This window comes from Pantherophis guttatus, chromosome 3 (assembly GCF_059756535.1).
Source record: "Pantherophis guttatus breed Tessera chromosome 3, ASM5975653v1, whole genome shotgun sequence".
NCBI lineage: Eukaryota > Metazoa > Chordata > Lepidosauria > Squamata > Colubridae > Pantherophis > Pantherophis guttatus.
In genome coordinates, this window is record NC_142065.1 from 7730827 (window position 1) to 7749211 (window position 18385).

Genomic DNA, 18385 nt, shown 5'->3' on the forward strand with positions numbered 1-18385 from the left:
TTGGATTAGTATCCTGCGGGCAAACTGTTAGCACTGCTGTATTTTATAGCTCCCTCAACTCACTGTAAAAGTATTTTACAGTTCTCAAAAGCCCTGGTCTTTTGAGGAGCTGCAGGAAGTTTCTTTTTCCCCAGTTTGAATCGGCTTTAGGTCCTAAAAATAACTATTAGAGAATATTTCCTAGGTGGCTTCGATTGGGGTCCTATGCCCCCTTTCCCATATTCTGTAAAGTGTTTGTTGGTCTATTTCTTGCTTACTTTTTTTGAGTATCTAGGCTTCTGCATCTTCGTTCAGCTGCCTCAGCTGCGTCACACTTCTTAAAATGTTATTCTGCAGTGTTGGGTTCGCATTGACACTGTTAATTCCGAAACCACTCAGACCTGGGAATAAGAAAGAAAAGAAAAAAAGAAAAGAAAAGAAAAGAAAAGAAAAGAAAAGAAAAGAAAAGAAAAGAAAAGAAAAGATAGACTAGAGTAGAGTAGAGTAGAGTAGAGTAGAATAGAATAGAATAGAATAGAATAGAATAGAATAGAATAGAATAGAATAGAATAGAATAGAATAGAATAGAATAGAATAGAATAGAATAGAATAACAGAGTTGGAAGGGACCTTGGAGGTCTTCTAGTCCAAGCCCCTGCTTAGGCAGGAAACCCTACACCGCTCCAATTTCCAGTGTTGGAGCATTCACAACTTCTGGAGGCCAGTTGTTCCACTGGTTAATTGTTCTAACTGTCAGGAAATTTCTCCTTAGTTCTAACTTGCTTCTCTCCTTGATGAGTTTCCACCCGTTGCTTCTTGTCCTGCCCTCAGGTGCTTTGGAGAATAGCTTGACTCCAGTGGTGAAATGTAAAATTTGTTACTACCGGTTCTGTGGGCGTGGCTGAAGAATTCCATTTCCCCACCATCCAGTCAGAGCTGAAGAAGCTTCTTGGATGAGAAGCGAAACACCTTCAAAGAAAAACCAAAAAAGTCCAGTTGCCCTTGCAGGAAAAAGCACCTTTGGGACAAGCATGACCTGGATGACTTGAGAATCTCCAAGTCATCACCTTTATTTCTTTATTAAAGAAATAAACTGGTCTAAAAGGGCAAATAGCAGGCATCCCTGTCCAGGATGATGGGAGTGTTCTTAGCGGTTCCTTAATTGGGCTGTTGTTTACTGTTAGCTTGCTTGTCTGCCTGAAAACAACCAAACTCGGAGAGCACCAAGGACCCCACAGTTCAACTCTGAGCTACAAATATTCTCTTCTGTGAATATAAATCAGGGGTCTCCAAACTCGGCCCCTTTAAGACTTGTGGGCTGCAACTCCCAGAATTCCTCACCCAGCCATGCCTGGTTTTTTTTCTCCTAGCCCCTAGAGCGGAGAGATTGCAGAGGAAGGGATTACAAGAGAGTAAACAGGCTACAGCAGAGAGGTTGCAGAGGAAGGGATTACAAGAGAGCAATCAGGCTATAGTGGATCGACATATCAAAAAGGAATGCATTAGTTCCGGGGAATTCTGGGAGTTGAAGTCCACAAGTCTTAAAGGGGCCAAGTTTGGAAACCCCTGATGTATGTAAATGTATAGTATATGCATGTAATGCTTTTGATGGCTTTAAGTTCCTTCCATAGGCTAGGCTAAAATGAATTTCTCCGTCTTGCAGAAATACATCATTTTCTTCGCTTATTGCGGAAATCAGGGAATGGCAGCCATTGTGTTAGCCAGGTGCCTGGATGTCTCATTTAATTTCCCTGAAACCTCTTAGCAGATGTTCGTTCTGTAGATCCAAGATGTTATCCTAGTAGATTCTGAAACGTTAATGACTTGGATTTTGGGTTGTTAAGATTGAGTCCCCTAACTCGATGCCTTCCGCGGAGAAAACCTGCAGCCGTTGCTTGTCTGAATCATTAATTGTTGTTTTGCCCTTCTTTGTATGTCAGCACAGCCCAGCAAAACAGGTCTGGGTGACCTGTGGATCCTCCCTGCGCGCAAACATCTGCAGAGGTTATTACGAAAGTACTAAAGGCACATTCAAAACCTAAGAATGTTGTCTGTGCTGCACGAAAAGAGCCAACCAGTTTCAGTCTCTCTATTCAGGTTAAGCAAAGTGAGAAAAAAAACTAAAGAAAAGCTAACGGTTAAAAGCCACTTTCTACTACTCCTTGTGTATAACAATCCCATCAGTAAACGGTGCTTTAAAGAAGAGTTTCTAGAATCTAGAGGAATGTTTAGGATCTTTATAAATATTCTACGAAACTGAAGATAAGGTGAATACTGGGTAGTCCTCAATTTATGCCTCTAGAAAGAGTGCAGAGAAGAGCAACAAAGATGATTAGGGGACTGGAGCAGGGGTGGGTTCTACTTACCTTTACTACCAGTTCGTAGCGGGGCCATGGGCACACACACGCGCTCTTCACATGCGCAGAAGCATTTTGATGACGTCGGGGTCGGTGGGCGGAGCCTCCCGCCAGTTTTACTACCGGTTCTATAGAACCGGTGCGAACCGGGGGCAACCCACCACTGGACTGGAAGCTAAAACATATGAAGAACGGTTGCAGGAACTGGGTATGTCTAGTTTGATGAAGGACTAGTGGTGACATGATAGCAGTCTTCCAGTATCTCAGGGGCTGCCACAAAGAAGAGGGAGTCAAACTATTCTCCAAAGCACCTGAGGGTAGAACAAGAAGCAATGGGAGGAAACTCATCAAGGAGAGAAGCAATTTAGAACTAAGGAGAAATTTCCTGACAGTCAGAACAGTTAATCAGTGGAATAGCTTACCTTCAGAAGCTGGGGACGCTCCAACATTGGAGATTTTTAAGAAGAGATTGGACAACCATTTGTCTGAAATAGTATAGAGTTTCCTGCCTAAGCAGGGGGTTGGACTAGAAGACCTCCAAGGTCCCTTTCAACTCTGTTATTCTATTCTATTCTATTTCTGTATTTCTGTATTTCTGTTCTGTTCTGTTCTGTTCCCATTCCATTTTCTATTCTATTCTATTCTATTCTATTCTATTCTATTCTATTCTATTCTATTCTATTCTATTCTATTCTATTCTATTCTATTCTATTCTATTCTATTCTATTCTAACCACGTTTGAGCCCAAAATTTCTGTTGCTAAGCAAAACATTTGTTAAATTAATTTTGCCTCATTTTACCTCATGTCTTATTACAGGTGTTAGGTGAATCACTGAAATTGTTATGTTGGTAACCCAGTTGTTAAATGAACCTGGCTTCCCCATTGACTTTGCTTGTCAGAAGGTCGCAAAAGGAGATCCCATGACCCGTGACATTGCAACTGTCATAAATATGAGTCAGTTGCCAAGCATCCAAATTTTGATCATCTGACCATGGTCATAAGTGTGAAAAATGGTCATCAGTCACTTTTTTCAGTGCTATAAACTCAGATGCTATCAATAGGAGATTTTTAAAAATCAAAATTAAGAGGAAGTTTAAAAACAAATGTACCAGAATTTACTGATTTCAGAAATGTTTTTAAAGAAATGTTTAGTGTTTTAAAATGAATTTTTAAAAAGTGTGTTTTTTTCCCTTTAAGGTTAAAGGATCTGAAAGAATATAATATTAATATATTATTTGTTAATATAAATGGTGATTGTTTATAAGTGCAAACAAATATTTATTATTTCCACAGCAAGAAAGAAAAAGCAAAGATGGTTAAATTGATTATTCAAAGAAGAGAATATATTATGCTTAAATATATTATTATGCTGGTCGGTCCTCTCGCCCCTCCTGTTCAACATTTATGTGAAGCCGCTGGGTGAGATCATCCGTGGTTTTGGGGTGAAGTGCCATCAGTACGCTGATGATACTCAGCTGTACATCTCCACCCCAGACCACCCCAACGATGCCCTTGATGTGATGTCTCACTGCCTGGAGGCCGTGCGGGTCTGGATGGGGAGGAACAGGCTCAGACTCAAGCCCTCCAAGACCGAGTGGCTGTGGCTTCCGGCGCCCTGATATAGTCAGCAGGTGCCATCGCTGACTATTGGGGGTGAATCTTTGCCCCCCACAGAGAGGGCTCACAATCTGGGTGTCTTCCTGGACGTGCGGCTGTCTTTAGAAGAGCATATGACGGCTGTGGCCAGGGGGGCCTTTTATCAGGTTCGCCTGATTCTCCAGTTGCGTCCCTTTCTGGACCGGGACGCCTTGCGCACAGTCACTCACGCCCTTGTTACCTCCCGGCTGGACTATTGTAATGCTCTCTACATGGGGCTCCCCTTGAAGAGCACTCGGAGGCTCCAACTGGTCCAGAATGCGGCCGCGCGGGTGGTTATGGGCACAACCCATTGTGCCCATGTGACACCCCTCCTGCGCGAGCTGCACTGGCTCCCAGTGGTCTTCCGGGTGCGATTCAAGGTGTTGGTTACCACCTTTAAAGCGCTCCATGGCATAGGACCCGGATACCTCCGAGACCGTCTTCTGCCACCAATAGCCTCCCACCGATCAGTTCGCTCCCACAGAGAGGGTCTCCTCAGGGTGCCATCGGCCAAGTTATGTCGGCTGGCGACACCCAGGGGGAGGGCCTTCTCTGTGGGAACCCCAGCCCTGTGGAACGAACTGCCCCCGGAAATTTGTAAGATCTCCGACCTCCGGGTGTTTCGCTGCGCACTGAAGACCCTGTTGTTCCGCCAGGCCGGACTATCAACACAATAGTTTTAAATTGGGGTATTTAAATTTTTGGGGGTTTTAAATCTGAGCCAATTTATTTAATTATTTTAAATTTTATATTGCTGTTTTGTCTGTGTTTTTAAATAGGCCGTACACCGCCCTGAGTCCTTCGGGAGAAGGGCGGTATAGAAATAAAGTTATTATTATTATTATTATTAAATGAAACTTAATTTTGGTTTTCCTGATTAGATAGATCTGCTGCTAAAGAAATGGCTGGTTCTATATTAATGTGTAAAAGTAAAAAGTTGAGGCTGTAATATTGTTATCTTCTACTGTGCTAAAAACAGTTGGAAGTCAACGCCTTTTTTTCCTCTTTTACCTCCCATTTTCTCTTCTCTTCCCCTCGTTTCCCATTATTTCTATTTTCTTTTGTATTTTACATTTTGATAAACTAATAAAATGTGAAACTATAAAAAAAATAAGAAGAAAAATATCAAAATCATATTTTCTGCGTCTGCCTTTATTCCCTCTCTCTCTGTGTCGTCATCTTCCATTTCCTCATTGCTTGATTGGCTTTTCCAGTGAAATACAAAGAATTTTCCCGTGTCCTTGTTAGTTATTCCATATAGGTAGTCCTTAACTTGTGACCATTGTGTCTCTTAACAACCGTGTGATTCACTTAGCCCCTGCAGGTTGTAAAATCGGAGGCACCTCACTTAACAGCCACCTTGCTTTGCAGTGGACATTTTGATCGTAAGTCGAGGACTACCTGTACTATCCCAGAGATGTTTTTCCAAAAGGCAACTGGACTTCCTTGCTTTCTTTTCCTTTGAAAACGTTTCTCTTCTCATCCAAGAAGCTTCTTTTTGGACCGTGAACTTGTCTTCTGGGGTGTTGGCTATTCCTGCCAGTTTAGTATCATATGCAAATTTGATGAGTTCCCCTTCTATTCCCTCATCTAAGTCATTTATAAAGATATTGGAGAGTAACTGGGCCTAAGACGGAGCCTTGTGGTACCCCACTGCTTACTTCTCTCCATGTGGATGTAGAAACATTAAGGACTACTTGTTGAGTACAGTTTGTCAGCCAGTTACAAATGTTGTCTATTGCATATTTTTCTAGCTTACCAAGAAAGTAGATTGTGGTCTACTTTGTCTAATGCCTTACTGAAATCTAAATACAGTAGTGGCCAGAATTGTGGAAACCTTTTGGGAAAAGTGTATTTTTGAGGTTTGATGGCTAATAACACCACTTTTTTGGGGGGGGGGAGTTTCAAGATAATCCTATTCCACTGCTGGAATGGCCTGGGAATAGCCCTAATTGAAAATCTGTGGAGCCGACTGAAGAAACTTATTAGTCAGAAGCGACCCAGCAATAAAACCCAGTTAATAGAAGCCATCATTCAATCTTGGTTTCACATGATAAGAGCTGCAGAACTCAAAAACTTGGTTCACTCCATGGGAAGACGGTGTAAGGCCGTAATTCATGCTAAAGGTTACCCAACTAAGTATTAACTGACATGGTGATAATTTTTGTATATCTCATTTTTTCTACGTGTTTCACTTTTCTTCTTTATACTGTAACTGCTGTTCTAATAGCAAATCCTTCATAAAAATTAGTGCATTACATTCTTAATTAAATTATCTTTCCATTGATATATAATTTTATGGTACTAATGCAAAAAAAAGTGGTGTTATTAGCTAGTTTTAGAAAATGCTGTACACTTTGCCCAAAATTTTTCCACAATTTTATGTCCACAGCATTTCTCCAGTTTACTGATTAAGTGACTTTATCAAACAAAGAAATAAGATTGGTTTGGCATCATCTGTTTTTTAACAAATCCATGCTGGCTACTAGTTATAACTTTATTTGGGTCTAGTTGTTCACAGATCTGGGTTGTTTTTTTTTTAATTATCTTTTCCAGGATCTTCCCAGGTACTGTTTTTATCCATTACATAGTTCAATTCTCCTAGGAAATAAAACTAAAGAATTTATTTATACATGGCTTTAAATGAGTACCTGCCCATTATAGGCCAGTGAAATTGCAATAACACTGCCTTATTTTGACTTTCAAGCCGGGAGGAAGTGGTTGAATCAGTCTGCCTTTTATAACTCTCTTCTTTGCATTCCTTAAACATCTAGGTCCTTTTGGAATAAACCATGGCGTTGAGCTTCATGCGGATGTTATAGAATATGCAAAGCAGAAACTGGACTTCTTCATCAGAACAAGTGACAGCTTTGACAAGTAAGATGAGAGGGTCGCTTAGGTTGCATTAAAGCAGATTTTCAGAAAAAGTCCTACCCTTCAGATTCCTCGTTCTAGAAGGAAGGGAACCCAAGGCAGGCATACGTAATCCTCATTCAGCAGCCACTTGTTCAGCAACCCAACTAAGCCAAAAAAACTCACTCTTTCGGTTCTGAAAGAGCTGGCTTTGTTCTCAGGGTTGTGTTTATAGTGGATCCCTGTAATATGTTTATTTATTTATTTATTTATTTTGCTGTTATGGCTGTTTTTGTGTGGGCGGTTATTGTATGTGGGATGACCAGGTCTTATTTTCTTTTGGATCTCAAAATAAGCACTAGGGCTTATTTTCCATGTATGGGAGGCCCACTTCTTCTGCTTGCATGCGGCGGGACAGGAGGCTGTGCGGTGTGCCAGTGCCACCATTGTGAGCGGGGGAGTAGAACTGCCCCATGCACCTGCACTGGCTTACACCAGGGCCCCCGCAGCTAGGCTACCCATGCCCTGACACCTGCCTCGTCTCGCAGCAGTGACTCTAGCAGCCACGTCCAGCAGGACCCTGCATGACCGCCGGCTCATTTCTTCTGCTTGCTCGCGGCCACAATAGAACAGGAGGCCGAGCAATGCACTGCTGCCACGAGGTGAGGCAGATGTCATGGGTGGCCAGGCTGCGGGGACCCTGAGGTAAGCTGGCGCAGGATGCATTGGGCACCACCCCACCTCAACTCATGGCTGTGGCACTGTGAGCAACCAGACAGACTGGGCACAGGCTCTTAAGTAGGGCTTATTTTGGGGGGTAGGGCTTATATTAGGTGCATGCGTAAAAACATGCTAGGGCTTATTTTGGGGATAGGCCTTATTTTCAGGGAAACGGTATAAACTGGCCAAGGTCTTTGGAGGGGGCCAGTTATAACAGATCTGGAGATAATAGCACCATAAAGAGAGGTAAATGATAGATGAGCACTGCAGATTATGGGTAGTCCTGTGTCTTTCAGTGCCAGTCCCTTTGCTTTTTCCCAGTTGGGAAGGGTTAGTAACCAGGATATTGTGAGTTCTAGTCCTTCCTTTAGGCATGGAAACCAGCTGGGTGACTTTGGGCCAATCACCAGGAGACAGTGAGTTCTAGTCCCAGATTAGGCATGTAAGCTGGCTGGGTGACTTTGGGCCAATCACCAGGAGATTGCAAGTTCTAGTTCCACCTTAGTTTGAAAGCCAGCTGGGTGACGGTGGGCCAGTCCCACTCTCTCAGCCCACCCATCCTTACAGGGTTGTTGTTGTTGCGGGGACTGGGAGGAGAAGAAAGGAGTATTTATTAGGATACGTTCGCCATCTTGAGTTATTTGTAAAAGGTGAGAGGTTAAAAAAAAAATCTAAACTAAAATAAACTGAATTCTCATGGCATGTTGAAAGTGTCAGTCACAACCCACCTTCCTTCCTTCCGAGGTTTGAGTTTTGCGAGCCGTCCTTTGTCTCTGGGAACTGCTTAGAAATCTCTCCAGAATGCTCTCAATACGACCGCGTCTACTGTGGAGCCGGCGTCCAGAAGGAACACGAAGATTACATGAAGAACTTGCTGAAAGTTGGGGGGATTCTTGTCATGCCCCTGGAGGAGAAGGTTTGCTGGTGGGATGGGCGCCTTCTGTTGTCTCCGATAAATTTTGAGTTCAGTCAATTCCATAAAGAGCGGGCTTGATATCCAAGAAACAAATGAAAGGGCACCACTGAGATTACACTGATCTGAGATAGCTGGGGGATGGAGACAGGAGTGGGATTGAAAAATTTTAGCAACCGGTTCTCTGCCCGGTGTGTGCGTGCATGTGGGGGGACGGGGTTGTGTTTGGTGATTTCTGCTGCAGTACACGTTTCACCTTCTGCTTTTGTCATTCCATGCAGCTGACGAAGATTACCCGAACAGGCCCTTCCGCCTGGGAGACCAAGAAGATCTTGGCTGTTTCCTTTGCTCCTCTAATCCAACCCAACCATTTAGATTCAGGGAAGTCAAGACTGGTTCATTTGCGTAAGTCGGCCACATCTACCCGTCTCTGTTTATGTGTTGAGTCGCTCCATTTTGAAGATTGGGTCTAGTGCTTGAGCCTAGAAACCAGGAGACTGTGAATTCTAGTCCCGCCTTAAGCATGAGAAGTAGCTGGGGGACTTTGGATCAATCACCAGGAGACTGTGAGTTCTAGTTCCATTTTAGGCATGAAAGGCAGCTGTGGGACTTCGGGTGAATACCAGGAGACTGTAAGTTCTAGTCCTGCCTTAAGCATGAAAGCCAATTTGGTGACCTTGAACCAATCACCGGGAGACTGAGAGTTCTAGTCTGGATTTAGGCATGAAAGGCAGTTGGGTGACTTTAGGTGAATACCAGGAGACTGTAAGTTCTATTCCCGCCTTAAGCATGAAAAGTAGCTGGGGGACTTTGGATCAATCACTGGGAGACTGTGAATTCTAGTCCCGCCTTAGGCATGAAAGGCAGTTGGGTGACTTTGGGTGAATACCAGGAGACTGTAAATTCTATTCCCGCCTTAAGCATGAAAAGTAGCTGGGGGACTTTGGATCAATCACCGGGAGACTGTGAGTTCTAGTCCCGCCTTAGGCATGAAAGACAGCTGGATAACTTTGGCTCCCTTTCCATCAGCCTAACCCACCTCACCTTGTGGGGTTAAATAAGAGGAGGGAGGAGTATTAAGAATGTTTGTTGCCTTGAGTTATTTATAAAAAATAATAAAGGCAGGTTATAAACAAGCACATCAATAAATATACAGTGTACCTACCACTTATTCCATTGCTATAATGAGCTGGATTGTTTGTCTCAGGGGTCTCTAACCTTGGCAACTTTAAGACCTGTGGACTTCAACTCCCAGAATTCCTCAGCCAGCTATATAACATTCAATTTCCATCAAACTGTGTGTGATCTGGGTACAATTATTTTTAAACAATTATAATCCACATATTAGTTGTATTCATCACCATAATAATAATAATAATAATAATAATAATAATAATAATAATAATAATAATAATAAATAATAATAATAATATAATATAATATAATAATATAATATAATATAATATAACAATAATACTTAACATCTTCTTTAACAACTCTCCACATTAATATTTCCTCTTTTTATTTCTCCTCCTTTCTAACTTCTTTTTCTATTGTCTAGCTATTGATAAAATACATCCCAAATAAAAAAATATTCAGTTTCTTCTTTATCCTTAATAGTGAGTGTTAGCCTATCCATTTCTGCGCATTCTGATATTTTCTTAATTACATTCCCCTCGGATGGAATCTCATCATTTTTCCATTGTGCAAATACAATTCTAGCTGCGGTCAATATATACAAGGCCAGATATATAATCTTTTTCTCATATTTTTCCGGTAGAATGCCCAACAATAATACCTCTGGTTTCAAGTCTATAAGTTCCTTTGTCATTTTTTCCAACCAAGTATGTATTTTCGTCCAGTATTTTTTAGCTTTTGGGCGTGACACACAAGGGAGGTGGGGAAAAGGGGTACCGTAAATTTTACAGCCCCTTTTCTCCACACCCTCGCCCTTAGGAATCCTCACCTCTGTTCTGGGATCATTAGCAAGGGGAAAATCAACTTTTGCTCATCCGAAAAGAAGAGATTGCAAGAGAGTTAAGTAAGCACACGATGGGGAATATGGAAAGGAATGCCTTCGTTGGCTATTTGCTTAATATGCTGTGGGGCCAATTGGGATGCAAAAGGAAGCCTTTAATCTGAAACATGATGAAACTTCAGAATTCCTCAGCCAGCTATATAACATTCAATTTCCATCAAACTGTGTGTGATCTGGGTACAGTTATTTTTAAACAATTATAATCCACATATTAGTTGTATTCATCACCATAATTATAATATAATATAATATAATATAATATAATATAATATAATATAATATAATAATATAATATAATAAACTTTTTGTTTTTTCTGTGAAGGCGTTTCACTTCTCATCCAAAAAGCTGCTTCAGCTCTGAAATTCCCCACCATCCCAGTCAGAGCTGAAGAAGCTTCTTGGATAAGAAGCGAAACGTCTTCAAAGAAAAACCAGAAAGTCCAGTTGCCTCTTGAAAAAAAGAAAAAAAGCACCTTTGGGACAACAGTGACCTGGATGACTGACTATGACTCCATAGATACTCCACTAGTCCTTGTCAACTCTTTCAAGGCTCGTTCAGCCTTGCTATGCAAAGACATTTCCATGGTCATGTGGCCAGCATGACATCGCAGAGCGCTGTGACCTTCCCACCGAAGCGGCACCTATTTACAATAGTGGTCAAAATTGTGGAAACCTTTTGGGAAAAGTGTATTTTCTAAAACTAGCTAATAACACCACTTTTTCTTTTCTTTTTTGAGTAGTACCATAAAGTTATATATCAGTTGAAAGATAATTTAATCAAGGATGTAATGCAATAACTTTCATGAAGGATTTGCTATTAGAATAGCAGTTACAGTATAAAGAAGGGAAGTGAAAGACGTAGAAAAAACGAGATATACAAAAATTATCACGTCAGTTAATACTTAGTTGGGTAACCTTTAGCATGAATGACGGCCTTACAACGTCTTCCCATGGACTGAACCAAGTCTTTTAGTTCTGCAGCTGTTAAAATGTGAAACCAAGATTGAATGATGGCTTCTATTAACTGGGTTTTATTGCTGGGTCGCTTCTGACTAACAAGTTTCTTTAATAGATTTTTAATTGGGTTAAAGGTCTGGGCTACTCCCAGGCCATTCCAGCAGTGGAATAGGATTATCTTGAAACTCCCCCCCCCAAAAAAAGTGGTGTTATTAGCCATTAAACCTCAAAAATACACTTTTCCCAAAAGGTTTCCACAATTTTGGCCACTGTTATATCTGTTTAGGACTGGGCCAATTTCAGACAGCAGGAAGTCAGGGAAGAGGGTCAGATTACATGACAGCCATTATTACAGTAACTCCTTGATGATGCTGGTTGCTCAGGGGATCTCATTATGTCCTTCCTTGCTTTGGAAGATGTCCTAGAGACCAATCAGCTCTCTGTTCTTGCCAGACATAGCATCCAAGTGGCCTCCAGGACCTTGATCAGATTGCTATCTTTTTTTTGTTTTGATTGTTTTAATTTCTGTAGAGTCCTTGCTGCTCTCTGAGCCAGACATCTCAATCTGTCTATTGACAAAATCTGTCCATTCCAAAAGGCCACTTTGCTTGGATCTGGGCACAAAGAGGTAGTAATAAAGGAGAATATTTGTAGCTCAGGGTTGACACAAAGGGTTCTTAGCGCTCTCTGGGCTTGCTTGTTTTCTCGCAGACATTGCATGACCCAACTAGATAACATCATCAGTGCTAGAAGGGAGTGGGGGTTTGCTCTCTGCATATATACAAGGGGCTTGCCTTATCAGTGTTGGTGGGAATGTTCTTGGTAGTTCCTTGATTACGTTTGGTACAAATCACTTGTATATAAAAAGAGAGCATCCCCACTTCCTTCTAGAGCAGGTAATGTTACAGTCAGAACAATTAATCAGCGGAACGTCTTGCCTTCAGAAGTTTTGGGTGCTCCATCACTGGAGGTTTTTAAGAGGAGATTGGACAGCCATTTGTCCGGAATTTATTTTTATTATTTATTATGAAATGTATTGCTTACCAATGTCGTATCCAATGTTTCTGGTTATAGGAATGGTAGAGGAACTCCTTCTTGAGCAGGGGTTGGACTAGAAGACCTCCAAGGTCTCTTCCAACTCCGTTGTTCTGTTAGTTTCCTAATGACATGTCTGCAAGAACACCACCAAGCTCAGAGAGCACCAAGCACCGAACATTTCAACCCTGAGCTACAGAGATTCTCTGTAGGGGACTGGAGGCTAAAACAGACGATGAACGGTTGCAGGAACTGGGCCTGGCTAGTCTAGTGAAGAGAAGGACCAGGGGAGACAGGATAACAGTCTTCCAATATTTGAGGGGCTGCCACAGAGAGGAGGGGGTCAACCTATTTTCCAAGGCACCTGAAGGCCAGACAAGTAATAATGGATGGAAACTGATCAAGGAGAGATTCAATCTAGAAATAAGGAGAAATTTTCTGACAGTGAGAACAGTCAACTAATGGAACAGAAGTTGTCTTCGGAAGTTGTGCGAGCTTCATCACTGGAGGCTTTCAAGAAGAGACTGGAGTGCCATTTGTCAGAAAATGGCACTCCAGGGTGCATTTAGTCCGCAGGGCGGGGGGTTGGACTAGATGACCTATAAGGTCCCTTCCAACTCTGTTAATCTATCAGTTTAGTTTCTCCTATCCCAGTGGTTCCCAACCTTTTTTTGGCCATGCCCCACCTAAGCATCTCTAAAATCCTTATGGCCCAGCCCCCCGTGACATATAATTCTTACTTTACTCAAAAAGTGAACTCTACTCACGCGGAGGAAGCCTTAAAGGCCATTAATTTGGTTTAAACAAGGTTCAAATTGCCCCCATTAAAAATCAAATTGCCCCCCTCCATGGGGTGTGGGCCCCTAACCCTAACCACTGTTCTAACCCGAGCCAGGTATAATTTCTGGCTCCAAGGCGGATTCCCTCACCTGTTCCCTTCTCCTCTTTCCCGTTTCCAGCCCCGGTGTCGGTTCGCAGCCTACAGGACCTGGCTCGCATCGCCATCCGCGGCACCATTAAAAAGCTGATCCATCAAGAAACAGCCAGCAAAAACGGAAACGGCCTCCGAAACCCCCCGAGGTTTAAACGGCGGCGCATCCGGCACCGCCGGATGGAAACCATCGTCTTCTTGGACAAAGAGGTCTTTGCGAGCCGGATCTCCAACCCTTTGGAGGATAATAATTGTGAGGAATTGGAAGAAGATTGCAGGGAAGAGGTGGAGAAACCTATGCCGGAACTGAAGCCCGAACCGGCTACAAACACCTTGAGAGAAAAAATACTTGGCCTGCCTCTCCCCGATCCTTTGAAATATTACCTGCTTTATTATAGAGAGAAATAGGAGCCTTGGGAAGCCGATCGTCAGGGAGGGAGGCAGACAATAAAACACTCAGCAGGGCTGACAAACACAAGGCCACTTGCTTGCCTTTTCACACAAACCACCCGAGTGTGGTGAGAGCTAAACTGGGGGTACACGGCTGCCAGGAATTTAAAAATAATGGGATAGCCTCTTTTTTTTCCACCACCCCCAGATCCTTTCCCTTGATTTGTGCGCTCTGGTTTTGTCCTAAGCAGGACTTCCTTGGTGGGGAAGAGAGTGCGGCAAGCCGATCCCGTATATCTGACGGAAGTGAGGGGTTTCGTGCCGATTTAAAAAAAAAAAACCCTGAAAGGAAAATCACACATTTGCTGAAATATTTGTGAATATCTCCACTGTTTGTTTGCTTGTTTGTTTGTTTGTTCGTTCGTTCGTTCCTCTCTCTCTTCCAGGAAGCAGTTTCGGGAATTAGTTTGACGGGACCCAAATGCCTCGGGGGAAAAAAAAAACCCAGAAAATCGTTGCGTTGAATTGGACCCGCTCAGTCCTGGCACCTACAACAACAACCCACTGGAAAAATAAAATAAATATAAATAAATCTTTTATCGGCGAGTGGGGCTCGGAGGCTGGCCTCAGCTGAACCCACTAGGGCTGCCTTCCCATCAGATGTTTAAGCAGAGCTTTTGCAAGAAGGGGAACGATTCCCCAGACGACGACGATCTGGAAAAAAAAAAAAACCCAGAAGAGATTCTCCTGTATGATTAAAAAAAAGGAGAGAGAGAGAAAAAAGGCCGCTTGCGGCTTAAGCAAGGACGGTCAAATCACGACTTCTTAACGCTGCAGAAGTCTTGACTTTTTTCATAGGCTCGCCTGAAGATTGGCTGGGATTTATCATTCCCCACACGGATTTCAGGTGATGAAGAAGGAGACGAAAACAAGAGAAGGAAAACAGTTCCTTCAAACCAACCGAAGGTCTTTTTTCCGAAGGTCTCTTATCAATCAAGTATGTCACGGAGAGAAAATCGGGCACCTTGTTTGAATTCAGGTAGTTAGTTATCCAAACAGGAAGCCTCTGGAGAAAACAGCGAGTGGGTGGGTGGGCTCTTGTGTCTTTACCCCACCACTCCACCCCACCACCCCAAGGTCTTCTGCTTTAGCAGAAAGGCTAAAAACTCATGTTAGGCTCCCTTTCCCCCTCTCTTTTTTTTTTTATAGCGGCTACTTTGAAAACATGGCACAAGGTTTCTTAAATGTCCTGTAACACACAAATCCTCCTTCTGGAAAGTAGATTGGTTTTGGGGTTCGGATTTAGAGCGAGCAGAAGCAGGAACTCTCATTAAAATTTTAGGGATTTTTTTTCTCTCCCCCCCCCCTTTCAGCTGAAATATTGGACAGAAAAACCCAATATTTCCCAAGGGGGACCCGAAGATAGTTTTCAGTTTGCTTTAGATTTCCTGTGGAACGTTTTAACTTCATTTAACTTCTCAATGTTCGCGGTTTGGCTGCTTTTAAGTTAGAAAACAGTGAACCAGAGGTTGATATTATTATTATTTTTTAAATTTTAAGCTGAAATGCAGGCCAAAAAAAAAAAAAACCACCCCATTTTTAGCTCTGGCAAAGCAACTCTCCTCGTTCTGAACTAAAGCGACGATGTCCTGCGGACTTACCGGGAGCCGAATAAACCTGTGCTTTGTGATTATTCCCATCAGGGGAGAGACCCCGGCCCCTTAGTCTAGTAGGCACTGCATGTGAAATGTTGCGTTCCATGTTGTGTCATCTGAAGCTTTGTGTCAACCATAGCAAACTATCATTTTGTAGAGCTCTGTTCTCGGTAATGCAGTTAACTGTGCTGAATTCCTTCGGTATCTTTCATTTTGCTCTGAACGATGCTGTTAATTGTTCAATGCTCCGTATTGCTTTTCTTCGACAGAGTCGGTCTGTTGGGCCTTTTGGGCTGTCCTCATTTTGGGTGAGCGGCCCATCAAGTTTGACCTCATAGGTGTCTTCTTCCCTGTGGTCAGGCTCAAGTTTTAATTGTCCAGAAAGCAAGTTTTATCAAAGAACCTATGAAATTCTTCTCTGCGACTTGGGTTTAATCTTCACGTAAGATTAAATTTAAATTTAATCTTAATTTAATGTTCAGTAAACGTTCTTCTTTTGGTGTTAATAAATTCTGACCCCAAAGAGGCATTCTTTTCATCAACTTTACTTCTTTCCACTTGTTCTTGGGTTGTTTCTTTTTCTTAAGAACGATCAGAGTTTTATGGTGTAAAGCTTTTTCTTCATCATCTCCTTTGTTAAAAACAATCTAAGAATTCTTTTTTTCTTTTTTCCAGCACTTAGAAAAAACAAAACAAAAAAAACCAAGGATCTTATGGAGCCTTTTCTCTTGTTTGGGGTGAAAGATAGCAAGATTTGCAAGCCGTTGTGATTTGTTCAGTTGTCGTTTTATCAATATACGAAGGTAGAAAAAAATGTGTATTTGAGTGACAGCATAACTGTGAAATAACATAAGCTTTAACATTGTAAACAGAAGAGGAATTGTCAGTGTGGTATTCCTACACACCAGCATACACACACACTCACAGGTTAATCCGGTCAGTGTGTTTTAGCAAACTAACGTGGCCTGTGACATCTGTTCTTGCAAAATATATATATATCGCAGTTCCCTCCAATGTTTATTGTTTTCCAGTTTCACATAAGCATTCTTTTTTCTTTTTTTTTTTTTTTGGGTAGCTTTGGATAGAATCGCCATGTTGTACCCTTACAATAAAAAGGTTTTGCTTTCCTAAGGTAGTTGAAGATGTAAATAGCTTAGAGATTAAGATTGGGAAAGGAAAGTTAACTTCTGGAGCATGGAGACCATTGGAAAGAAAGTGGTTTCAAAAATACAGATTTTTATCAAAATACCTGTCTGTGTCAAATAAAAATGGTTCCACCTTAAGCGAGCGGTAGTGTCGGTGCTTTGTCCTGGGGATACGTTCTCCTCCTGCAAGTTCCTTCCATTGTTCTCACAGTCACTTTCAGAACGGACCTTCAGAGTCAGTTGGGGGATGGCCTGGTTATGGTGAGAAAGTTTAGAAAGAGCTCCCAACTGAAAGAGCTCCAACTGTTTTTGGAACACCACACATGTTTATTTAATATATGCTGCTCAAAAAAATAAAGGGGATGCAAGCAGAAGACATCCGAGATCTGAATGAATGAAATAGCCTTATTAAATACTTTGTTCGTTACATACAGTAGTTTTGTGTTCCCTTTAGTTTTTTGAGCAGTGTATAAACTACTGTATGTAAAGAACAAAGTATTTAATAAGGGCTATTTCATTCATTCAGATCTCGGATGTCTTCTGCTTGTGTTCCCTTTATTTTTTTGAGCAGTGTATATTCCAAGAGCAAATCAACAAATGTTAAATCTGTTCTATCTGTCCATCCATCTATCCATCCATCCATCATTACCATCCATTCATTATCAACCGATCTACCTACTTACCAGTGGTGGGTTTCAAAATTTTTTACTACTGGTTCTGTGGGCGTGGCTTGGTGGGCGTGGCATGGGATGGGATGGATACTGTAAAATCTCCATTCCGTCCCCACTCCAGGGGAAGGTTACTGCAAAATCCCCATTTCCTCCCGATCAGCTGGGACTTGGGAGGCAGAGAATAGATGGCGGCGGGGCCAGTCAGAATTTTTACTACCAGTTCTCTGAACTACTCAAAATTTCTGATACCAGTTCTCCAGAACTGGTCAGAACCTGCTGAAACCCACCTCTGCTACCTACCTATTGTATCCAGGGGTGGGCTTCAAAAATTTTAGCAAGGAGTTGCTCTGCCCGGTTGCTGGATAGGCATGGTCTAGTTGGCCTCCTGCACCATGGGGGGGGGGTGTTCGTCCTCCCCCGCCTCTGGAGGCTTTTTTTGAGCCTCCGGGAGGGTGAAAGCAGCCTCCCCAACCTCCGGAGGCTGGCCTTCCCAAACTTCTGGTAGGCCCGTTCTTTGCACTCCCCGAGCCTCCGTGCACACTCTGTACTTCCCTGCATCCAAAATGGGCCGCATGGGGACTCCGGGGAGGGGAGGGGAGGGATGGGAGTGGGATTTGGGGGTTCTCCGAACTGCATAGAATCTTAGCTAGAGGTTCTCCCGAACCCCAAGCACCCCACCCCTGATCGTATCTTTTTATATAATTCTGGCTATCTTTGTCTAAAACACTTCCTTTATACGACACTGTAATCTCTTAATTTGGGGCAGAGTCACGGCGACTGAACGGAGCTGAGCATTTACTAGCCGGATGCCCTTCCTGACACCATGTGGAGTTTGCAACAGATATTTTTTTCTTTGTGCTCTGGGAACCATCTGCTGCTACCTAGGATTGAACTCTCCATCTTCTGAGTGGGAGGCCAGCAACTTCACTACTTGTCCACCACGCCACTCTAGTCTATCTCTTTGTCTGTCTGTCTCTTTATCTATCTACCTACCTACCTACCTACCTATCATCTATTTTTCTATCTATGTACCTACCTACCCTCCAGAAATTGTGGGTGCTCCATTCCCTAGAGATTTTTAAGAAGAGACTGGACTGTCACTT

At 42.6% G+C, this 18385-nt stretch overlaps 1 protein-coding gene across 2 annotated transcripts in view; it reads left to right on the forward strand.

Moving 5' to 3' along the window:
• Positions 1–16749, forward strand: part of PCMTD2 (protein-L-isoaspartate (D-aspartate) O-methyltransferase domain containing 2) — a 29181-nt gene extending 12432 nt beyond the window's left edge. For both annotated transcript variants that reach the window (XM_087889003.1, XM_060684362.2), the window contains exons 3-6: positions 6749–6851; positions 8292–8463; positions 8742–8865; positions 13450–16749. In XM_087889003.1, the coding sequence (XP_087745129.1) occupies positions 6749–6851; positions 8292–8463; positions 8742–8865; positions 13450–13829 (779 nt within the window). In that variant the 3' untranslated portion in view covers positions 13830–16749. The remainder of the gene's footprint in view (positions 1–6748; positions 6852–8291; positions 8464–8741; positions 8866–13449) is intronic.
• Positions 16750–18385: the final 1636 nt, after the last annotated feature.